The following is a 25,930-nucleotide window of genomic DNA, read 5'->3' as shown; positions in this document are numbered from 1 at the left end:
TGTGATTTTTCGGGGCCTGAGAGAGGCGCGCCGCCGCGAGAAGTGTTGCTAATGAGTGTACGCCGTACGATGGAGAAGCCATGACGCATCCGTCGCATCAAACGAACGGCGCTAGCCTGGAGGACTGCCACACGAATTTCTTCGCACTGGTGAGTGATCAGTGAGCCCACTCTCTTCACTCGTAAGACTCATATAGTCGCGCATATCTGCTTCAATGTGTGTGATTTGAAGAATCGAGATGGAAGAATGGAGACGGAGGCTTCAGAGGATGGAAATGCCAGTTGTCCAATGGATGTTTAACGGTACCGCGTAATGTCGCGAGCAGAAGTCGCCCGGGTTAACCTATATATCGGAGAATTCCCGTGGGCAGTACTCGATCGTTCGTGTCGACGTCGGTGTTGTGTATCGCGCGGCACTCCCCTCTCCTCCCTCTCACCCATTGCTGTGTGTACAGGGTGTTCCAGTTTTTTCCGGCTGAAACCTTTTCCATTATGCTCTATGGATATAAATAAGGAAAATATGTCATATAAACATAGCTTGTTCGAAGCTTCATTAAGAAGTTATGAGAGAAATACGTGATGCGAAAGGAACGATATTACGAACTGCTAGATCGCCAGGTGTGTCTCATGCTAGTAGTTTTTGAAAGAAAAAGCATGTCAAGCAAAAACTAATACGTAATGAACTAATACGAAAGATTTTATTAATTCAGTGAAAAAAATTTAAGAGTGAGATCTAAGGGGAAAACGAAATTAAGAATTCCGAACAAATAACAACTAACACAAAAAATGAAATAAAATAATCATAGAGTAATGGATTAAAACTTTTACCGGTATGTCTTATGACTATTGTCAAAAACGGTAAACATTTCGAAACAGAGTATTAATAGCTAGAAGTTTGGGTTAGGTTGTCAACCTATTTTCGTTTTGCATTATAGTAACTGAGAGCTTGTTGCCATTCCTTTTGTATTTCGTATTTTTCTTAGAACCTTTTAATCTAGTTTCAAACAACCTATATTTATACGACATTTTCCCGTTATTTGTTCATAACACACTAAAAAGTTTGATCGAGCAATTGGAGCACCCAGTATAATATGTACATATATAGCATGTCTCGAAAACTATGAATCAAGATGAGGAAAATTCTGTGATTCAAAATGGAATAACAATCAAGAATGATAAAATTGCGTTGAAGGCTCCGTTTCTGAAAAAATTGAGTTTGACAACTTGTCAAATTGCGAATTTATACGAGTACACAGTCGGCAAAATCATTCAATAATTTGTTTTGTATACTTATTTCACAATTTTTCAAATTCAATTTTTTAAATTTTGTTATTTTTAATTTTGTTATTTTTAATTTTCGTGTTATGTGGAATGTATAGAATCTTCTTAACCTCCATTTTGTACCATAATTCTTGCAGCGCGTTGTATATACGTACGTATAAATACAGAGATTTACGAAGAAAAAGGGAATAAATAGTATTTACCGATGAGAATAAAAAATGTTTGATCAATATAGGTTCTAAAATTTTGCTGATAGCAAAATTAGAAACGACGCAATTTCGTTCTGAATTTAAAACATACTGAGAAAATGTCACATAACAAAAAGTTCATAAGTGCTTTATTCTTCTTAGTACAATTATTCAGTTGTGAAAAATAATGGGAATCAATATCGCACATGAAGAAAAGAATCAAGATCAAAACCGATTTCAGTTTATAAATGACGTTGCGATTATCCGATGTCAGATGTGTATCGATAATTTCATCTTATATTGATGCTTCACATAGTGTTTATTTCACGTTTTATATTTGTCCTATAATTTTTTAATAGGGGATTTATAACATATTTTTTTATTAGATTGGTGAATATGAAATGTCATTTGTACGAATTGCGGATTTGACAGATTAATTTCCTCCTATGAATCTAAATTTTGAAAAACTGATATGAAAGTTATTAGAAATACAAATGTTGCATTTGAAAACTAAATAATTCTTATAAATCTAGATTAGTGAAACTTATTAGTTGAGAAAGTGCATCGAATTATGTTTAGATTAACAGTTAAACTTTCATTTGAAGAAACAGCATTTTGTATGCATTAATCTAACACAACCTTATTTTTCTAGTTTTATTTTTATACTACTCTGATAATATTGCACGGAAAACCGGACACCCTGTATAAACGCGCAAGCGTGTATACGCGCGTCACTGGGATTTAAAGTTTATAAGACCCAATGTCATGCCTGATTCACGTCGGCCCTGAGTTTTCCACTCGTGAGAGAATTAAGGAGGTTGCAACAGTGCTGACCATTGATATCCTTTGATTACCGTAGTGTATATTGTTCGATTGTTTCTAGCATGTTATGTTATTGTTGTTTTTACTACTAATCTCTGGATAAACTGTTGAAAACGCGGCGTGTTTTCGTATCTTCTCCCAGTGGCAAGATAACAAAATTATCTCTCATAACATTCCTTTCGCCTTTCAAGGGAACCACAAAACTGTGCCAGACGATTGTTTGCACCGGTTGAAAGTTCTCGTCTTTGCTCTGCTCTGGTCCGACAAGTCTAGGAATTTCTTTTCCGTTGAACTCCACGAATCTCGAACGTGTATGTGTGCGATGCATACCAACCTATCAGAATATATTGATTTTTCGTGATACACCTGTTTGCGTGATATTTTGAAAATAGGATATTGATTCTTATTAACGTGACATTAGGCTAATTTATTTAATAGAGTATTTAATAAATTCAAAGTTAATTCTGAGATAGTTTCGCCTGCTCAATGTAGATATCAATTTTTTAGTCTTTCTATCTATTAAAACATTCCAAAAATTTATTCACTTATGTTTAAAATATAAAATTTATATGTTATATAATATAAATTGCATGTTATTCATCAATATATTCAATTTTATTAAGTAAGTGTTCGTTGATGTCTCGAGATACCATACTCGTGAAAATCCCTAGAAATCGTTATGTTGAAGAATGTAGTTACTTTGAATGTAATACTTTGACAAATGAGAATATAATACCTTGCCGTATATCATGCTTTGGTAATTTAAATATTTTTACTAAACAAGACATGTTATCTATTTATTTTTGCAAGCTTTCTTTTACTAATACTTTAATGATAAACGTATAATAATGGTGTCATTAATAGGGATTAATATCCTAGGCGTATCCAACATCAGATACGTATCTTTTTCGTTTCGTCTATGCAACCATTTCTGTGAATAGATTTTCGTCGAATTTACGACTTATCTTCATTAGTTTCTCTGAACTTTCTAAGAATACCTAACATACCTGTGAAGTTGTTATTAAACGTTGTTTCTGCTGAAGATATACGATTAAACATAATTCACGCGTGACAAAGCTCAATTATATTTTACCTTTTGTAACATTATAACTTCATAACTTTTTATCTGCCTCTATGAATTTAATATGAATATCAATCCCAAAGTAAATTACATACATATTTCTATTTTGTTATATTTTGCATTAAACTTCTTATTACATTTTTAACAAAAATTTAATTCTTTAAAATATATTACTAATTGAGATGTCAGTCACTGATAAGCGATTACTTACACATCATTAAAGAAATAATTTCCCTTTTTTGATTGTTAATATTGATATTTTTCGAATATACGGCTAAAAGATTTACTGCAATTCGTATTTAAATACAGAGTAATAAACATTAACGATAAAAAAATTCTGAGTGTACAAATATTTAAATGTGCGTCAGTTCAATACGAATAATATTTACACGCGTCAATGAAATAATTAGACGTTTCATAATAAAATTTTAATCTTTGTTCGTGTTCACGAAACTTGAAAATGTACGTTAATATTAAATAAATGATAATACATTGATTTAATAAATATTGAAAAGAAAGAATTACTGATAATTTAGTGAAATCAAACGCCTTCGAAACCATGACTAAAGAATTTTTTTACTTTTGGGACCAACTGCATTCAGTATCCACACTGTTAATTTCTACTATCTTTTCTTTTTTCTAGTAAATTTGTGAAAAAATAAAGGAGCATAATGTTTAGTAAAAGATTGTAATTTTAATAACAAAAAATAGTAATATTTTATACATAATGTGATAGCCTAAATAAATTTTTACATTTGATACATTTGTGACTCCCTGTATGCTTTTAAAGCTTGGTCATCTATTTTAGAAACAGCCTGTATGCAAGGCCTTTAGGCTGTCTCTCCCCTCTTTTTCTCTTCATTTTGACCATGCAGAATGCGCGCGACTCATGTATACACATACTTATCACGGGTATAACGGCGAGACAGACACATTTTTCTGTTACACTCGAAGTGTACCGCATTCCCACGAACAGTCAATCAAAACATCAACCTCTGAATGAATTTCTACTGTTCGTTTTGTATCTTTTTTATATTTTTTCTTTCTCTCCTTTTTTTAACTTAATTGTATAGTAGCGCTCGTCTGGATAACAACAAAATGAAGAAGTTTTTGGAAATTAATTTTAGGAGATTTTCCAAAGCAGACATCATTGTGATAAAAGTTGTTAAAATGAGCTATTCGGATGATTGGGATTTATGAAACATTAATTATTTATTTTAATTAATTAAATTAATTTAATTATAATTAAATAAAATTTATTTAATTAATTAAAATTAATTAAACAGAGCTTATTTATCGATCGTTTATTTATTATTATTATTATTTCGATTATTCTCCTTAGGATTTTTCTATTCTATTGTACATCCTTATTGTGTTAAATTAAAATTCGGGAAAGTTTAGTTGTTGCGTGTTATGTCGTCAGTACTGGTTTGTCGGTTGCAGGGAAAACTATGCTTTCGTTTTGGCTCCCCCCTCCCCCTTTCCCTCCGTAGCTTTCCCCGATGAAATTCGTTTACGTCTGACGACAGTTCGTCGGCCTCCGCTATTCCGCACGAATTCGATTTAAGAAATTATTTCGAAATTATCCACTAAGGATATCTAGTACGTAACATGACATGATCGTGGAGTACGGTATATTCTTGTATTATTTTTATCAATATTATGAAATATCGTGATTCTGATAGCATCTGAATTTTTGTGCAATCCATTCTTTTATTGGAGTATTATTTTATTAATTTTGAGGGTCTTCATAATTATTTGAATTTTAATAATAACTTACTGAAATCACTTTTTAAACTTTTATTTATATTCTTTATAAAGCATAGTTTAAAAATTTTACGATAATAGCAATTTATTTATTTATTCCTATAGTTAATCTTCCTATTATTTCTATTCTATTAATTAATTTTTCTATGTATTAAGGATCGAATCCTTTAAAGATTATCGAAATGATTAGTGTCCTTAAAATTCATTAAAAATTGAAAATAGATACTTCGTTTGATACCCACAAAGTGACATATACAATTTTTTAAGCAGGTAAAACCTCAGATGTTTTGAATAGAATAACTTTCTTGGCGGCTTTTTATGTACAGCTTTATAGTTACTTTGTATTCACGGTAAAATTCGAGTTGCAACGGCCTGGTAGGAGCAATGCTCTGTCGCAGTGGTTCTCAATACAAATACATGTATATATGTATATATACAGAAACACGTCCATCTATTATCAAAGATCTCTGAAACCTATCGTATAATTAACCTAATTAATCAGATAAGCATATATGTTAACTTTATCAAAAAAACCTCTATATCTTAACATACAGTTATTTACAGGATTATAATTCTTTAATAATTTTAATAATTTATTTAAAAGAACATTGTACCGATCAAATTATGATAAAATAAATATTTTGTTGTGATTTGTGAAGGAAATTTTTAATCAAGTGAATAATTATTGATATCAACTGTAACAAATTATTTTATAGCATATTTTATTCTGTCACAATTCTCGATTTACCGTTATAAATCGAATGACGGGAGAACAGGACAATAATTTCTCAGTTAACTAAGATCTATAATTAATTAGGAATATTAATAAATACTCATCAATTGTCGGCTTTCAATTGCAATTTAGTTCGACCCTCATCCGTCTCTTATTTCTCCAATTTAGTTTATCTCTCCTAACACTATATAAATCTAGAGAGATATTTTCAAGTGTAAATAACGAGAATAACTGTAATGAAACATACGTTACAAATAACTCGAATGTATACATAATATATCAAGTTTATCGCAATTTGTCAAATTAACAAGGAGTGAATGCGAGTTGATCTCCACAATTCATTTAAAAATCAAAAATTTGCTTCTTAATTTTTTTCAACGTATAAACATACTGGCAGAATGGATGCTAGATGACAGAAATAAAATGTCAAAAATTGAAGCACATCTAACTTGTATTCTTTTTCCATTGAGCCCTATAATTCTTCAGATCATGATAGCGATGTGAGAATTCAGATTCACCTTAAAGGACACGTGTTACCCAATTTAAGGTTGAAACTGTCTGTACCTTTGATTCAAATTGTTATGGATCACCTATGATCCAATAGCGATACAATTCAAAGGTTAAAAGTAGCAGAATTTGTAAGGTTCCATTGTCGTTCTTTGAGCGGGGAGCAAAGTGTGATCGAAATTGAGACTCTCGATCTTTTTCTTGGATCAAATTTAATCGAGATTCATCCGAAAGTGGTTTCTAAAAGTTTGGTGGTGGGATAAAAAAAAAAAAAAAAAGAAAATGATGTTCCGAGGTCAGCTCGAAGCAAAAGTGGCGAGCTCAAAACCGAGCAATGTGTAAACTCTCTTGTAGTCTTAACACGTGACGTCCTCGCAGTGCAAGGCTTTCACCTAGGCTGGTCAAGTCCCCTTCGGCTTCTCCTGTTTCTCTCCACGGAGCACCAGTTTCAGCATAATCTAGCCGAGTGACTTCGTCGACGAAGAAGCCGCGTGCCTCGCGTATCTCGCCCGAGAAATCACCAGACCGGACTCTGATATAATTTAGAATACCCAGTGTCTCTCGAATCGAATTCTTCTCTCGATATTTTTACGTTGAACTCATTTTGCTTGAACTATCTGACAATGACTGATAAATGACATTTAAGTAGTCTTTTCATAATTTCATGAAATTAAATTCAAAATTAGAATTAATGCTTCACTTCGTTTGGAGCGAATAAAAAAATATGAAACAATAGTAAGAACATTCTAAGTATTTACAATTTCCTTTGCACGTATAGAGAAATAGGAAAATAGAGGATGACGAGATTGGATGGCTAGGATGATTGTGCGATTCGTGTACAATTTTCTGGTAAACTTGTCAATTAGACAATTTAATTACAAGTTCGACAAAGCTGCATATTACAACATACCTTGTAATTTATTTTAATATAATCTACGTGCAGTTTTTTTGTATATTGTAATTAATCATGTGGAAATAATAACTGAGAAAGGAATAGAAATAAGGAAAAGTGATAATAATATATATTAGTAAGCAGGATGCTGTATTTGAATGTAGAGATGAACTGTTTAAGTTTAAATAGAGGAACACATAATTTTCTACGTAAAAAAGTCATTCTTTCAAAGATAAAAGTATATAATTTAATTGTTCTGTTAAATATCGTTTATTTTATATTTACACTTTTTCACTTAATGAATAATTTCTCACTTTGTTGTGCTTAAGTTGTGTCGTGTTAAGTATTGTTACATGGCTAGAATTTATTTTTTCCTTTTTCGTATAATTTGTACTCTTTTTTTTTTTTAATGGTAACTGCAATTTTAACCACGAATTGGACATTACTTCGCAATCTCGTTTAGATATTAATAATTAATTTATAAATTAAAGATAAATGGAAATAAATAATCAAAAATTATTATAATTATTAAATATCAGCATGAGTATGTATATAATATTGTTGAAACAATCATATCTGCCGTAATACTTTACCGTAAGTAAACATAAGAAAAAAGGGACTCTCAAAATAACCAATAACAAAAACAAAGTTAGAATCCACACAGCAAGTGCGATTCCATAGGGAAAAAAAGAAAGAGGAGCGTCGGTGGCATCGTAGAGGCGTACTCTATCCACTTTCGAGTAACTTGTACGCAAAAGAATTCCGCTTCGTTACGCACGTGAATGTAATGTTCGTGCTGCTTTAACGGCAAGTGTATAAGGAGGGCAGTAACAGAAATGGGAATTTACAGCTGTAGCTGCGTTCTACGCGCACCGAAACACGCTCTGCTACTAGAAAAATGAGATTGTACAGTTTTCTTCTATCTTCATTGATACGTTCGTTCGGCATTGTTTCCTTCTGGTGACAAGATCAATAATTCGATGTGCAATTGTGTATGTTTTCGACTCGAACCATGAGGATTGTGATCGGTTGCATTTGGAATTATAATCGATTGAAGGCTGCGTCAATACTTTGTCCGTAGTTATTTCGTTGTTCCATATGTTTTTGTTCTCACCGTTCTAACCAATTTAGTAAAATGTTTAGACCAAAGTATTGATACTATTATAATTGATAATATTTGAAGACATTAAAGTAGCAGATGATATGTTTAAATATGTTTGGAATCTAAAATCAAAGTTTCGTACTGTTATGGTAGGTCTTTATATGGTCTATAGCTCAAATTTTTAATATGAAAAGTAAATTTTTAAAGCTACGGAGTTTTTTACGGAGTCTTTTTGGTAATATTTTTTAATTTCAAGAAAATACACAACGTATTATTAACACAATGAATTATTTGATTCATTCATTGATTAATCTTTCATACTCGAAAGCAGAAAGCAAGAAGAAACATTTAGAACTAAACGTGTAAAATAAACTTGTTAGAAATATTTTATTGTATACTAATTACTAAAATTTGTTCTTCATTGCACCAGGAATATAGGGGCATTATTGAAATAAAAATAAATTTTATGGCCCAAGTAATGTGAAGCCAAAAAATTCCCCTAAAAATTATCTTGGTATCTTACAATTCCAACACACACTGTTAAATTATTCGATAATTACACGTCTTAAAATTTTAGACAAATTGTAACCACTGATAAAATGGAAAATTTGGAAAGAGGGCAAAGACAGGATAAAGTAATGCAAAACGAGAGAGAAAGAATCTATAAGAAACGATACCGTGGGAGAAAACCGATACGAAACAGGCGCGCACGACAGGATGAAACGAGGGAATGTGGCAGACCCGCGAGTTGAATCCACGCGGGCGGCCTTGCACGTCGCCTTGCTTGTATTGATCAGCAAGCTTGACAGCCCCGTAGCGTTGCGATGGGCGCCTTTGCTCACCGATTATTTCGTCTCGTCGACACGATAGGCGCCACTGCGCGCCCTTACCTTCTCAATCGATTCTTTTTTCATCTTTTGTCTCTAAAATATAATAGAATCAAGAAAATATCACTTCTATTCGTTATATTTTCATTATTATAGATAGGATATAGTCAATAACTATATGGTGTATTCCAAAAAATTTTGAATTAAATTTTTGGGGATGTGTAATTTTATAGGTTATTTGGATATTTTATCTAATTTCCTCCAGGTATTTTAGATTATTAGTATTTGTTGAATGACATTAATGATAAGATATAAACAATTTGGAAAGAATTTTTTTTTCTTAAACAGGTTAAATAGCTCTATAGTAATACTTGGGAGTAATGATGAATAATATACTTGTCTTCTTGTTTGCAATCGTAAACATAAATTTTTTGCATTTTGAATATTATATATGTGTACTACTCATAGAAAAAAATTGATGTTTTGTATTTTTTAATTTCTAGTATTTGCATGAAAAAATAAGTACTCTGAATATAAATTAAAAGTAACGCTAACGATACACGATAAAAAACGTTATTAGATTTATATATTATCCTATTTAATATCATAGGAAGTTTCCGCTCTTATTTGAATCTGTTCCGGTTATGTCAGCTGGCAATGTGACGTAAGAAAAGGCGCATGTTTGATTGGTTGAGAAGCGTGCGACCTGCTCGCGACTGCGTGTGTCTTTATTACTCTGACAGACACATCGTGGCGCCATACGATAGACAGACGTGCTTACGGTGGCGCCGCGGTTCATATACATTGTACTAAAAACGAGAAAATATGTGGAAATTCTCTATTCCACCCTGCTATTATTACTGTCTTAGTGTGATTATGACAATTTTTAAGCAACAAACGGTAGCAAATGTTATGCATAACCATCTAATAAATAACATATTGAAAAGCATATTGAAAAGATATTATGCCTTCTAAAGTGTTTGAGATAAATGAAACTTTAGCAAAATACATAACATCCGATTAGGTCTAAACTAGGTCGTTAATAATACCGTTGTAATTATTACGACAAACTTATGAATCATTGGATTATTTAAATGTGTCGAATAATTAACAATTAATTTGTATTTAACAATAATTAAAATTGTGTCTCTCTATCAATTCTTTTTTCTTATCTTGTACGTAGCTTACATCCAGTAACAACAAAATGTTATTTGCAAACTATGTTTAAATTGTAAATGAATATTAAATATTGGATAATCTTTTGAACCACTTATAATAAATTGCAGTAAATTGTTTTAATAGAAAAGATATAATTATCATAAAACGATTGATTATGTTTGACGTTGAGTGCATTCAAATTACAAATATCGTTCTCACGCATGCGCTAATAGCAACTGCACATTTCAAGTGTTCAGAATCGACTTTAAACTGTATATCGATTACTCACGAAAAAACATCGACTATTCGTATAGAAGACAGAAAAAAATGTATGAATCAGATGCGTTAGAGATATCAGACCAGGGTGAATAGCCTCTGACTAACCAAGATAAGATACATTTTTCCTTAAACATGGATACCTTGTATACAACTCAATTTCAACTAAAGTACTTATCTTCCTATTTCCTTCCTATCAAGCACAAGTTCATTGACGTTTTCAGAAAGTTGCAAGCTATTGTAACGGAAAATTTAATGTTCAGTGCAGACTGATGCGTTCAACGGGAAATCATTTGGTTTCATTACAGATATCTGTATGAATATTTACGATTTATTCATCGCTTTCACTTTTTATTTAGAGTCCTCCTAATAAGTACATAGTTATCATATATTAGTAATTTATCATTATATTTTTTTTATAAATGCTGTTAATAAAACATAAAACAAAATTCTTGTGAAACTGCAATTAAAAAGTTTATGTATGTCCCTAACCTACATTAAATATCTATTTGATATTTGTATAGAAACATATTATTTAGACTACGCGAAATTGTAGTTTGCAGTAATTTGTATTAAAACTATAAATTATTAATTATTTTATTGCTTTAATCCTCATTAGTAAAGTTATAAAAAAACAATCTTTTTTTAAATCATTATGGTTTTACAATTAGTACAATTATATTTTTGATGTCAAAACTGTATTATCAATATCGATAACTCTTTAACAAGATATTAATTACTTTTTAGTACACAAAATTGCAACATAATCTCAAGTTCTAATACTGATCTGCACATTAAAGGAGAATCTTATTGTTCACGGTTAAATCAACGATTTGTTACATTGCGTGACAAATGGAAATAGAATGCGGCGAAAGTTCAAGGACCGACCTTTCTCAATGGTCAATGAATGATCCGATACATTCCCTACAGTCCCTAACCTATCTTCGCTAATTGGAAGAGTTTGTACAAGTGTTATGTTATACGTGTAAATTATATATTTTATCATTGCTTTTAGCCGCTGACATTAATAAATGTATAATCAAATATTATTAAAGATATATAAAGCTTCATTTAATTAATTTAACAGATTTATTTTTGAGTTAATTAGATAAAATATATGACATTAACAGAGTAGATTATTTTCATACATCCATTTAAATTCCTTCTCAAAAGTCCAGCTAGAAGTTAGATCTACCATGCAATAGTTCCTCTTTTTTAAATTATCATAGCTGAACATTTTAATATCCTAATCACAATACATTTTAAAGGCAATCTTACAGAATTTAGAATTTATTTGACTTACTAACGGTAAATAGATCGATTATCTTTTAATAAATTAAGAATTTTAATTCTTCAACTATTAAAAGTCAGTTATATACATAAATTGATATTACACTCAACATCATTTTGTTTCAGCATTTATTAATACAATACCGAAATACTCCTCAGAAATAACTCGTTGTCAATATACTTTTAATCATCATCATAAATACGTTTTTCCCATAAATATTAATCTTTATAAATATTATATCTTTAAAAAGAAAAACAACCTTCTATCCATACATCTTAGAAAAAAATATTCAAACGCTACAAGTGCACCGCTGTATATCTACGAAATTTCTATCTTAAAATTATGAGCTAGTCGTTTTAACAATTCTGGTAGCTCTACTATTAATATTTAGATCGATTCATAAGAGTTTAATAAATGTGGCTAACGAGTAATTTTATTATTGTAGACGGATCTCTGCGGCATCAAATGGAAGAAGCTCGTGTGGGGCGAAGTAGCCGGCGATTTCGGTGGCACCCCCCTCGAGGACCCGGTGTTATCGAGCTTCTCGCGGTGCCTCGCGGGTGACATTCTCTGCGTGTGGCGACGAGTCGCCGCTACACCAGCTACCTCCGGCCCAGCAACCGCCTCGGCAACTGGAGCTGGAATCTTCGACCTAGGCATTGCACCCTCGCCCGCACCACCACCCCTTTCCCTTACTGCCGCTAAGGAACTCTGGATTTTCTGGTATGGCGAGGAACCTGATCTCTCCGGTCTTGTGTCACCGGAACTCATCGCGTGTGGTGAGTAATGAAGCTCTTACTATCCTCACGGACATCTCCAATTCTCTAATAGACATACTTTATAATAGACGATAGAGTCATAGACGCTTGTATGTTTATAAGATGTGAAATTTATGCGTCTAAATTGAGAGATATACAAGGTGTTAATCCCTTGCCCTATTAACTATGGTCGATCTACTACGAACAATAATTATACTCAAATGTAGTCTTTACTTTAATTTCAATCTTTCTTCTGGGTCCAAACTATTGAAAATCATTGAAGCACAAACAATATACAGTATCTCGTACTGATTTTCATATCAGTTACAATATTTTAAAAGCAACTAGTTAAGTTTAATAAGCGTAAAATAAATTATAAAGCTTAAGGCGAATAGATCGATTACGAACGAAATGAATTTTCTAAAACAGTAACGAGTTGTGAAGTACATAACCTGAAGAGGCATCAGCTATCCGCATTATATTTGAAATACTTCTCATTAGAATCGAAGCAATATAATCATGATTTTCTAATAAACGATAGAGAAACGCTCCGAGTATTTTCTTGAGTTACTGCAACATAGGGTAACATTGTTCTCGTATGTTAAATATTCAAGTGATATGAGCAAACAAATCTTGGAATTTCTTCATTACGTATCGAACATATTCCTGAGAGGACTATAAATATTTCTACATATTTTCCTATGTTGAATCTGATCGTAATCTATTTGATTTATTAGGGTTTGTTATTGGTGAAGATTGATTTATATATTTATGATTCATCTTAAGAACTGACCCAAAATCTTGGCAACTAACAATGTTTACTTTTTAATTCCTTTCAACTTCCGTGACATCTGTTACTTGTATCAGAATAATATGAACTTTAAACCTTCGATTACAATAGTTGAATCATAGATGATCCAAACAGTTTAGATTATATTTGAAGCTTAGAGGGAGAAACAAAGAGCCATTGCTAGTTTTTACAGAATTAAAATTAATATTAAAATTACAAAAGCCAAAATTTGTCATTTATACACAATAAAATAACGATTGAATGATACCGTAAGAATAACAGTTCATTGATTAAACGATCGGGTCAATCCAAAAGCGATATACCGCGAATTCTTGTGGACATCGTTGTAGAAAATCCCGTATGCTTTTGTTTCGGAGAAAGAAGGTGTGCAAAGCGAACGAAGCGGTAACGTTAGCTAGACCGTGTTTCTCTGCACAGGGTCGCTGAACCATGTACTTGTCTGTAACTCGGTGCGATGCGACGCAAGGTTCCATTATTGTGCATCGCAAGGAATACACCATTTGCGGAACCAACTGGTAAACCGTTAGTCTTGGTTAAACCAGATTTTTGGATGCTATGGATTAAAAAGAAATTTAAGCAACTATACGTATATTCTATCAAAAATTTTAATAAATCATCAACTATTGAATGGACATAGAAAAATATAATTTTTTCCTTATCAATATATGATGAAAAACTAATTTTATGAAGTTAGAGAAATATTTGTTTAGCACAAGTTATGCGATAATGAAAATGACAGTGAAAATAACTCTTTTGAATACACATATTTAGGAGTGAAGAATTCTGTGTGCGTGCGTGCACGTGTGTGTGTGAATTTCATATAGAAAAGTTAGTTACAATTGTTTTGTTACCAATAGGATATTTTCAACAAAATATACATTCTATGAAATCTTTAATACTAGTAAAATCGAGATCTGTAATATTTATGAATATACTATACACGTATAGAAATCTAGAAATCTATAGGAAATAATTCAATTGAGTCCATTTGATTTTTATATAAATATTATGTAATAAAGATGTAAAAAAAATATATATATATGTATATATTGCAATTTATAAAAATTATATTACATAAAGTGGTATAATTTGTTTTATTGTAATACTATTTTATTTTAGAAAGTGAAACTGATATATACCACACACTCACAGAGTTGATGTTCATGAAGCGTAAAGTTCATTACTATTTCACGAGTAAAGCAGAATTACGTTGCTAAATGCAAAATTAGATTTATTTTTTGAGGAACGAAAATATAACGTAATACCGTTGTATTATAAGATAAGAAAATATATATTTCATCTTAGATCACGAATATAAAATTCTAGAATTTTTTAATTGTCTCGATCAACATTTCTTTTATCTTCTACAGATTGCTTAGCGTCGACGTGACTGGCTGTAATTTTATACACGAATTGCATTACTTTCACAATGGAATCGGTCGTTTCTTTCGACCAATAAGAATAGGCATTGCCTCGATTTGATGAAGAAAGTAGATCGCGGGAAAATAACAAAAACTACGTGCTTCTAAAACAAAATTCATTTCGTTCCTTCTGTTCACAAAACAGAAAAAAAGTGTGAATGTAAAACGTTTTCTAAATATTATATCAAATATTGTACAAATTTTTTAAGTATTATCTAATACTAAAAAATTATTGTATTCTGATATTATATATATATAAAATAAGATTATGTTCTAATATAAACATTTTGATTACAGAAAGTGAACAGGGTTCTTGGGAAAGTGGATTATCGTATGAGTGCAGGTCACTTCTTTTCAAGGCTCTGCATAACTTAATCGAACGGTGCTTACTATCTCGTGATTTTGTTCGCCTTGGAAAGTGGTTCGTACAACCTTATGATGGATTCGAGAAACACCGTTGCAGTAGGTACGTTCTTCTATTTTTGTTAATAATAGTTTTTAACCATAGTTACGAGACAAATTATTAATCAATCTTCTTGTAACTTAATTCAGCAAAATAATTTTAGTACCATTTACAGTAGCCACCTGTCATTCTCCTTTGCATTTTTTGTGCATGGAGAAAGCACTGTATGTGCAAGTGTGGATGTCAGGCAGCATCCTGCTGTGAGACATCTTACAAGAACTTGTTTACAACGCACCCAAACTTCCCAGTCTGGTGTCAAAGGTAAGCTAGATTCTACAAGATAATTTAAAAACGCAATAGTATATACTGCTACTGCAAATATGTACTTATTTAATGTATCTTCTGTTTCAGTGATACTAGCTCCTTATGGACTGGCAGGTACATTAACTGGCCCAGTGGGACGTACAGATAGTCAACTCCTTGAAGAATGGAAACACTTTTATCCAATTAATGGCAGTAATGTAGAAGCAGGACTTCCATCTCTAGTAGAAGTGCTTGTTGGTGGTGTTCGCATGCGTTATCCCTCATGTTATGTCCTGGTCACAGATATGGATGATACTCCATCTGATACTGCTCTTTCTCCACCAAATAGTCCTGCTAGTTACGAACATCCTCTCTTGAGTCAGCAGGATATACGAGCGGCTACCGAATTACCAGAACGTGTATGGGCAGAATGTACTTTAAGTTCACCAATTTCTGCTTCCAAGACAGAATCTTCCACAGAACCTGGAACCTGGACCTTCGTTGATCCAACACAAAAGTCTTCCTGTACCTGTTCAAAGTAAGTAATACTTTCTTGTGACTTTTATTAGTGAGTCAAACTTTTACTGCATTGTATGTAATATATTTCATATTTTATTTCATGCAGTGGTTAATAATAAAGTTCAGAAATTTCAGGAATTTTGCATTGATATAATTTGAGAAATCGTTTGTTAAAACAATTTCATATTTTTGTTCCATATTTTTTATATATATCTTCATGATATAAACAAGAAAAAAAACAATGCAGTAATAGCGATAGTAGTAATAATAACATTTTTGTCCAAAGTTTGTAGTATAAAGTGAAAGTATATATAAAGAATAAGATTACTGTTAGATTTTTAACTATTATTTTCTTTGCACATTTATTATATGTAGTAGTAAATATATACTTCTTTTCACTGTATTTTATGTTTATCTGATAATATTCAAAATAGCATAGTCTGCAATTGTTATTGATTCTGTCTGCATGTTATAGCACAATTTATAAAATGTAGATTGTTTAAAATATTACAGTACAAGTAGTAATTTTTTTAATGGCTGTTGCTATATGTGCATGTAAATTTAGTTTTTGAGAATGGCTAGTATGCAATTATTTCTTGAAATTGGTTCTCTTATTTATAACAACAGGACTGTTCTATATTGAAAACTTTCATATAAAATAATATAAACTTTATGTTCCTTTTAAACAATACATGGTAAGTCCATACCATAATAAATCTGAACATAAATCTCAGGATATAGTTATCATGGGTAAGCTTATGTACTTTCTTTAAATTTTAAATAAATAATAACTAAAAGTTTTATTCAGATTAAACATTATATGTTTTATGAGAAGAAAGATTTTAACATTATATCATTACACCAATGTAGGTTTGACAAAATTGTAAAGATAATAAAAGTTGATATTAGGCTACTTATCTATTTCTATTCCACACGTTGCTGCTCAGTAAATCAGAATAATTAAGATAAGTAAACATATGAAAAAACGAGATATTAAATACATCGGTTGCAGGTATGCCACCCCCGGGGGTTGGAAGAGCCTGGCCTCCTCTCAGGTTCAGAGGGAGAGAGTAGATAAAGGTGGACGGAGGGTCGTACCGTTTCATCGACGCTCTACCACCCAGTGGGATGCTTGTCCCTCTGTCCCTGCTAATGCCCCCAGGTGGGTAATTTCTGCCCCGATATCAATGAAAAAATCATTGTATTTTTTCCCATACCTTAATTAATCACCGCAATAATGCCAATATCGTATGATCGTTATAATACCATAACGTCATCTTTTAATTCACATCGCTTATGAAAGCTCTGCTATTTATTTAGTCATAGGAGTAACTAAATCTAATTGCACGAATAACGCATTAATCAAACGTCATTGTGCAATTTTTCTATCTTCTTTTTGTGGGGGGGGGGGCTCATTTTTGGAAAAATTATGAATATTGTGGTAAAGCATACACGAGAAAAAGTGTTCATTATTATATTATTTTAATACATAACAATACATAAGGTGAATTTACAGTACAAATTTTATTACTCTGATTATTGAAGAGAAGCAGCTAATATGTATATTCCGTATATACTTTAAATAGGATCTATTACATTTGTGTACTTATTAATACAAACTATAGTAAGTATATTCATACATAACTGGTAACCATTATATATTGTTACATATACAGCATCATGGTATTCATAGTTAAGGTATTACAAATATCAAGAAATCATAGAAATATACCTCAACTTTGATTAAAATTAAGTAGTCATTATTTTTTATTTCATGCTTTATTATGCAGTTTTAGTTTTCATTTTATATATACTAAATAAACCGTATTGCAGTATACAAGGTGTCCAGTAAAGTGTTTAACAAACTCATTCACGTATTCAACAAATCATCCAGAACAAAAAATGTTTTATTAGCTAGATATAAGTATTGATTTTCGGTAAATGTGTGATGTGGAGTAGTAAGCTGAAACTTCATTGGACCATGTATTATAAAGATGCTATTGGTAGTAAATTATCATTGAAATTTTATTTAATTTACTTCCTTACTTGGAGGGAATAACATTAAAAATCAGAAGAAAAATGTAGTTACAACAAGATGATAACACTTCATTCTATTGGGACAAATTTGTTAAATTTCTAAATTTACTTCTTACCTTACCAGACACCATGTATATAATTGAATAAAAAAGCACATTTCTATACAATATTATTGAAATGTTTTTTTTTTTTGTTTTTTTTTCTTTTTTTTCTTTTTTCTTCCTTTTCTATAGTTTTACCACTTCTAATTTTTAATTTAAGTTTTAAACTATTTAGCTCTTAAGTTTTAAACTATTTAGCTCTTTCAATAGTTAAAGAATGCTTTGCATGTACATAATAATATTATTCATAACTTAAGCACGATTTTTGTAATTGTTATTTTCCTATTCGTGCATTGTTTGCTTCAATATTGTAGTTGAATCTGTTATCATGTTTAGATATATAATTGTATTTTTAACAATTTCTAACATACAAAGAAATATATTCAAAAAACCGTTTCATAACAATTTTCCTAAGTAGTAAAATAATTGTAGGTGTGTTGTATCATAAAATTCTCTTCATAAAAACGTTCATGGTGGTAGTTGTATGTGTATCATTTTTTATTCAGCATGAATCAACTTATCAAGGTCGATTATAGTCATCAAATTTAAAATATGAAATATATCATTAATATTTGTATGATACCCGGATTATTAAAAAAAACTTAATTTATGATTATGTTTTCTAATTGGAATAGGTCTGTATTGAACAGAACAGAAGCGCCGAGTACACCACCAGGCGGACCTCCTTCCTATTCAAGGGGACCACCAACAGGAGGAGATTGTCTACCAGTTCCATCTGTTGGCTCACCAGGATCTCCAGCACCTTCACCTCTTCCAACTCCACATTCCGAGCCAGCATCAGTTCCACCAGCAGAGCCTACAATGCCTACTCTTAGTCCTCAACCACCACCCAGTCATACAAACACTGCCCCACCACTAACCCCTTCTCAAGGCCCAAAATCAATTTCCTCTGCATGCAATAATCAAGTGCATAGTCCAGCCCCTGGACCAACATTAAAACGACCAGTCTTAGCCTCTAGAGAATGTGAGGATATATATCTAGAAAATGAACAGTCATTACCTTGGCTCTATGATTATTCAACGCAAGAAGCATGGCTCAATCATCCTGTAAAGCGTTTTAAGGAATCTAATACCAGTCCAGTCAATGTGAGGAGCAATACATTATATCCACCAATGAATTCTCAGGTTCCTCAATCTCAAACACCCAAATTAGAGATTAAGCAAGAACCAAATGTCAATGTTGTAAGTGACCTCTTTCATTTGTCTGAAATATTATTTGCATTTTTCATATACATTATATTTATTAATATTCGTGCAGGGAGATTGCATTGGAAGAAGAACAGATCCATATGAGTTTGATGCAACAGGTGAAGAAAATGGCACAAGTGTTGATGGACTTAGACGACCAAGAGATGATCCTACTAAACCAGGATCGTTATTTACTAGTGAAGGTCTTCAAGCATCCTATAAAGATTTAGACCAAATCTTTGATAATTCCGATCCTGACACTTCTAGTGATGAAACCGTACGCATTGCTTTTCCTTTTCTCTCTCTGTTATTTAATATTGCGTTTGTGATTAAAGTTACAAATTATACAATATTTTTTATAGAATTTAAACCAGCTTCAAGTACAAACTCCCCCAGAGTCGAATAGATCTGGTGGACTACATGAAGAAACCAGAGTAGATGCCAATAACAGACATAATAACCGGGGAGTTGGCGTGTTACGACCAGAAGAACTTTCCAAAATGTTTCCGACGCCACCATCCTTAGAGCATAATCCCGTTGCTTCGCCTTGTCAGTTAAATGACCCTTTAATGGACCAGACAGAACTTTCTGTACCTCAACGACCACTTAGGCATCTCCCCGACATTTATCCGAACATGGGATCTCCTCAAGAAGAGCCAATCGATGATTGGTCCTACGTGTTCAAACCTACACCTATCTGTAAGATGGTTGGTTCTTCCAAATATGCTCCACTCACAAATCTACCCAGTCAATCTCTACCATCTGTTACACTGCCATCGCACTGCGTATATAGATCTTCTTGGCAGTGCAACTCTACTTCCAACAATTCAGATAAACCACTTCCACCAACTAGACCTGGTTCAGTTCAACAACAACAACAACAACCATGCCCTCCGAGTCCAGCACCATTGGGAGCACCATATCGCTCGGCAACTATATCCGGAAGACCACCGCCGCCGCCATATGATCAACCAAGTCCAGCTACATCTACCACCTCTTCTTATCTGAACAAAAATCTGAATAGCATCGAAGCAGACACACCAGGCCCTACTCGTGCGCCAGAATCGAACTCTCTCATAGTGAATATCCTCTTAGGTGACACTGTGCTTAATATCTTCCGTGATCACAATTTTGACAGTTGCAGTCTCTGCGTGTGCAATGCAGGTCCAAAAGTTGTTGGTAATATTAAAGGTGCAGATGCTGGTGTGTATCTTACACACTCATGGTCAGGCGGAGCACTATTTCAAGATGATGATCAGATTAGGTGCAGTTGTGGCTTTAGTGCGGTTGTAAATCGACGGTTAGCTCATCAAGCTGGCTTGTTCTACGAAGATGAGATGGAAATTACTGGTATTGCAGAGGATCCAGCAGAGAAGAAAAAAGCGTCTCTAATCGCTGTAGCCTGTGGAGGGGGCAAACCGTCGGAAGGTTTAGACGTGATACCACCTAATGTGTTAGAATTGCTCAGAGAACAGTGCCTGATCATACAGAGCTCCGCAAGCAGTCTTTACAGAGCATCCAGAATCTATTCCTCAATGAAGAGCTACCCGATGCTTACGCCTACTGTGAATATGTTAGAATTCAATGATGGTAACGAAGTGTCGCTAGCAGCTCTCGATCAGGGTAAAATTAATGGTACACACAATGAAAGAACTAATCGTGTAATTGGAGTGCATCGATGGGTGTTCCTTAGAGCAAAAGGACCTCAGTGCAGTGGTGATATCGTGAGAATGATGAGAGCTCTACAACCACTGTTACAAGATGCTGTGCAGAAAAAATGTACAACTCGTATGTGGGAAGCACCATATACCGTTGCAGGTCCCTTGACTTGGAGACAATTCCATCGTTTAGCTGGTCGCGGAACCGATGATCGCTGTGAACCTCAACCAATACCTGCATTGGTTGTTGGATATGACCGAGATTGGTTGTCTTTATCACCTTATGCTTTAAGTTACTGGGAGAAACTACTCTTGGAGCCATATGCTGGACCAAGAGACGTCGCCTATGTAGTGGTAGCACCAGACAATGATTGTGTTATTAATAAAGTAAAATCATTCTTCCGCGAACTATCAACTACGTATGAAGTAAGAAAATGAATTTCGCATAACATATTATATGTTTTTATCTTTGATTATAAAGCTATGATTTATTTCAGATTTGTCGGCTAGGAAGGCATACACCTATTTCAAAATCGTTACGCGATGGTATTCTTCGCGTTGGAAAAGCATCAATGCAAAAACAAGTCAAACAACCAATAGACGATTGGTTTAAACTTCTAGGAGAGAATCAATTAGGAGAACTATTGCGATTGTATGCGCAAGTCTGTAATCATCGATTAGCTCCATATTTAACACAGGTTATTCAAGATCGAAGTTTGTTAGATCCTGGAGACTTGCAACCGACTAACAAACAACAACAGCCGCAAACAACTATTCCTGTTACTGATACAATGCCAGTCACACCTGATGTAATGACAAATAAATCAGAATCCGTTGGTACGTTTTCATATCAAGTACCTTTTTACATTGTAAGTTAAGTTATCCTTACATTTGTTTAGAGATAAATTTACATATAAAATTTGCACATTTTTAGAAGGAGAAAATCCTAGAAGTGAAACACCATCGTCAAACACAACAGCAAATACTAATTCTAATACCGGTAACACAACACCAACTTCACAAACTGCCGCGATACACACTAATACAACATCGGGTCCAGATGAAGAGGAAATCGAGCCTCCAGCTATAGTCGTTTACTTAGTAGAACCTTTCTCATTGGGGGGTCCCGAAGATGCTGACCGACGAAGACTTGCTATTTTAGCTTTGTTACGTGCATATTCGACAGCAGTTAATAGCATGCCTGAAAATCTTAGATCCAATATCAATGTTCAGGTAAGATTGAATTGTGATTTTTCTTACGTTTTGCTAAAAGATCTCGAGCAAAGGTAAAATGGAGAACTGAAGAAGTACTTCGCGCCGACTACATGTATCTTTTCTATATTATGATAAAAACATTCTTATTATAATTTATATTTTTTTAATTATTATAATAATTTATATTATACACGTTAAAACGAAATAATATTCAACGTTTTGTACATTGTACTTCAAATTAAGCAAGTTACTAATTTATTTTCTATTTGTTTTCATCTTCAGATAATATCTTTGGAAAGTATAATGGAGTTAGGACGAGCTAGGGAAAGGCGCAAAATACAGGACGAAATGAGAGCTTTAGCGTTAAACGTGTTTCTACAGGGCCGCCGGTTATTAAATCATAACTCCACAGTAAAAAGTCTTACTGGTTTTGGTACCGCTGCCGCAGCAGACATTTTCCTTAAGAGTAAAGATGTAAGATGCATTTTTGTACTTTGTGTAGAACTGTTCCCCTAAAATAGACAATCGCGTTGCCCATGTGCCGTTTAGGACGACCAAAATAGTAAAAGTAAACAGGCCATGACTCGATCATTTTTAGTCTTATAGTAATACTCTTGCAACTATACATCAGGAACGAAATAGAGCCTCGTACCGGTTGTACTCACCCGCCTACGTCTTGGCTCCACTACGGGCGAAAAGCGAAGCACCAGAGTCTTTCGGCATCGCTGGACCAGAAGAGTGTGCAGTTTTGTATCTCAGCTATTGTCTTAGCGAAGATCAATCATGGCTGCTTGCGGTTGCAACTGATGATAGAGGAGAAATATTTGAAACAGCTACTATCAACATCGATATACCAAATAGAAAAAGAAGAAAACGCGCTTCAGCCAGACGAATTGGATTACAAAAATTGATGGATTTCATACTTGGTGTAATGTCTCAAGGTGTAAGTAGCTCAAAATAAAATAACAAATGTTGTTTAAAATATTGAACCATAAAAATTAAAAATAATGAAAATATAATTGAATTAAAAAATATATAATCAAATTGAATGTTTCCATACTTAGGTACAACCTTGGAGGTTAGTAGTAGGTCGTGTAGGACGCATTGGACATGGTGAGCTGAAAGGTTGGAGCTGGTTACTATCCAGAAAAGCGCTTCTCAAAGCCTCTAAACACCTTAAAGAAATATGTGGCCAGTGCAGTCTTTTATATCCGTCAGCAGCACCTTGTGTGCTTAGCGCCTGTCTAGTCTCCCTTGAACCAGATTCAACTCTCAGGCTTATGGCTGATCAATTCACACCTGATGAAAGGTTTAGTCAGGCGTCAGTAAACTGCCAATTATCTACACCACAAGATGTTACATGCACTCATATTCTCGTTTTTCCTACATCTGCTACCACACAGGTACAAATTTGTTTTTAAGAGAAAAAATCTAAATGTAACTGAATGTCTAAAAATAATCATTTTTCTGCTACAGTCATCACAGACTGCATTTCAAGAGCAGCATATTAATGGACCAGAATTAGGAGATGATGAGCTATTTTCTGCACTAAACGATGATATGCCAGAAGGTATGGAAGGCATGGGAGACTTTAATGACATCTTCAATGTATGGCCAGAGGCTGGTGCTGGTGGAGGTCAAAGCCCTGGTGGTAGCCCACATCGTCCTGAAGGATCCCCACTGGGTGGAGATGGTGGAGGTTCAGGATTAGGCAATCATGATGGCCCTGGTAGTCCGTTTCCATGTAGTAACACACCAAGAGTAAGTTAAATGTTTATACATATTATCTGTCTGTAAATGGTAAGTTAACTGTAAACTTTATAATTGATAGGTAGCAGTTGCTGAACAAGCAGAAGAAGTTGGAACTTTATTGCAGCAGCCACTTGCTCTTGGTTACTTAGTGTCTACTGCACCAACTGGACGAATGCCTCCATGGTTTTGGTCAGCCTGTCCCCATTTAGAGGGTGTTTGCCCGGTGTTCTTGAAAAATGCCTTACATTTGCATAGTCCAGCAATACAGCAGAATAGTGATGACCTATTGCAACAACAAAGTGCACTCACTGCTCATCCGTTAGATTCACAGTATACCACCGATGTGCTCAGGTTTATATTGTTGCTTTCATTGACTGCATATTTTAATTTTTAATTTAATTATTACAATTCAATATAATTCATTTATAAATATCAAAAGCTATCATTTTATTAATTATTATTATTAATATATTTCAGATATGTGCTGGAGGGATACAATGCACTATCGTGGCTCGCAGTGGATGCGAACACGAAGGATCGTTTATCCTGTTTACCAGTGCACGTACAAGCGCTCATGCAACTCTACCATGCAGCGGCAGCTCTCGTCTGACCCACACCTTCTTCTTTCGTAGTGCAGTATGTGCACCTCTTTCATGCACTCCTTTACCATACCGCCACTTGGGGCTTTACGAGAGCAACTGGTTTCCTACGTCCGTCTTCAACTGTTTGTTAGAGACTTTGAGATTTCCTGGATAACTGGGAGAAAACGATCCTTCAAATATTAATCGATAAAACCTCCAATGCGAAATACTGACTTTTTTTACTCTATTCCTTTTTAAATTAATACAATAATACGTGATCGTAGCGTAAACTTGATGATTATCAATGCACAGTAATTCTTTTTAACATTTTCTATTCGTGTAATTCGTCAAGCGAAAAAAAAGGTACATAGATCGTACTTTGTGTTTTCCGAAAAACAAAAAATAAGATAACACGAGATACTATTATTGATGACCGTACATTGCCGCATACCAAATGGAATCTGATGAATGGGAAGTAAAATTGTATGTACGAGAGATTGATAGAACGAATGAACATGTGCGAGAACGAAAGAAAGTGAATAAAAGAGAGCATGTGAGAGAGAGGAAAAAGAGAAAGAACGAATGCGCGCGTATAAACGGAAAGAAAAGGAGAAACAAAGGAAAACGCGCTATAAGAAATTAACTTACAATTGCCTCTCTGTCGGTAGATAGTTCAATTACAAATCAGAATCTCTAGAAAATTACATAACCAAAACGTTTTTAATTGTAAATTGAATTTTGTACAAAGCTTTTATTATTAATAACGACGAAGTAATATAAATAATATTACGTTGTTTTTTAATTTTATATAGATGATATAAATGAAAAAAGAAGAACGGAAAAGAGAGGCGATATACTTCTTTTTTACAAGTGAAAATGCCTCGTACAAGCCCCTGGTGTGAGATAATTGCATATTATATTATATTATATTATGCTCGCGCGGCACTGGGTCACTGTTATCATGTTTTCTGGACCCATTAGCGCAATTTTTCGATGCTGTTTGACAAATTTTATTCAAATTAGGTGACCTCTATATATTATACATACATTAATAATGTAAAATATTGTTTTTAAATAATTTATGAAGTGAGAGACATCGCCGAGATATTAGATAATTGAGAATGAGCGAAAAGAGCGCGAGAGAGTAAATGAGAATGAGAGAAGGGCACAGAGAGGTTTGTTCTCTATAATTTAGGAAACAGATGATTTCACATACAAACAAATGAGCGCGCGGGTCG

The 25,930-nt window shown here is 33.4% G+C and overlaps 1 protein-coding gene across 6 annotated transcripts; it reads left to right on the top strand.

Moving 5' to 3' along the window:
* Positions 1-9: 9 nt before the first annotated feature.
* On the top strand, positions 10-25,930 carry LOC132906440 (mediator of RNA polymerase II transcription subunit 13). Of its 6 annotated transcripts, none has more exons than XM_060958643.1 (17): positions 10-149; positions 12,370-12,703; positions 15,212-15,380; positions 15,493-15,638; positions 15,729-16,158; positions 17,152-17,301; positions 18,913-19,480; positions 19,557-19,763; positions 19,849-21,570; positions 21,642-21,981; positions 22,079-22,377; positions 22,642-22,833; positions 22,991-23,302; positions 23,424-23,762; positions 23,836-24,120; positions 24,191-24,462; positions 24,589-25,930. In XM_060958643.1, exons 1-17 carry the CDS (start codon positions 81-83, stop codon positions 24,719-24,721), a joined length of 5,967 nt encoding a protein of 1,988 aa, XP_060814626.1. In that variant the 5' UTR covers positions 10-80; the 3' UTR covers positions 24,722-25,930. The 6 variants fall into 6 exon arrangements, with proteins under 6 accessions (XP_060814626.1, XP_060814622.1, XP_060814623.1 ...); XM_060958639.1 differs by having other exon boundaries at positions 22,958-23,302; XM_060958640.1 differs by having other exon boundaries at positions 15,481-15,638.

The sequence above is a fragment of the Bombus pascuorum genome, chromosome 4, assembly GCF_905332965.1.
Source record: "Bombus pascuorum chromosome 4, iyBomPasc1.1, whole genome shotgun sequence".
Taxonomy (NCBI): domain Eukaryota; kingdom Metazoa; phylum Arthropoda; class Insecta; order Hymenoptera; family Apidae; genus Bombus; species Bombus pascuorum.
The sequence above is the reverse complement of the archived record's forward strand: the minus strand, read 5'-3'. Positions and strand labels throughout refer to the sequence as shown.

Coding starts and splice junctions, on each gene's coding strand:
- LOC132906440 (XM_060958638.1), top strand. CDS start 81: ATGACGCATCCGTCGCATCAAACGAACGGCGCTAGCCTGGAGGACTGC. Junction 23,763..23,835: donor CTACATCTGCTACCACACAG/GTACAAATTTGT, acceptor TTTCTGCTACAG/TCATCACAGACTGCATTTCA. Junction 24,463..24,588: donor TATACCACCGATGTGCTCAG/GTTTATATTGTT, acceptor AATATATTTCAG/ATATGTGCTGGAGGGATACA.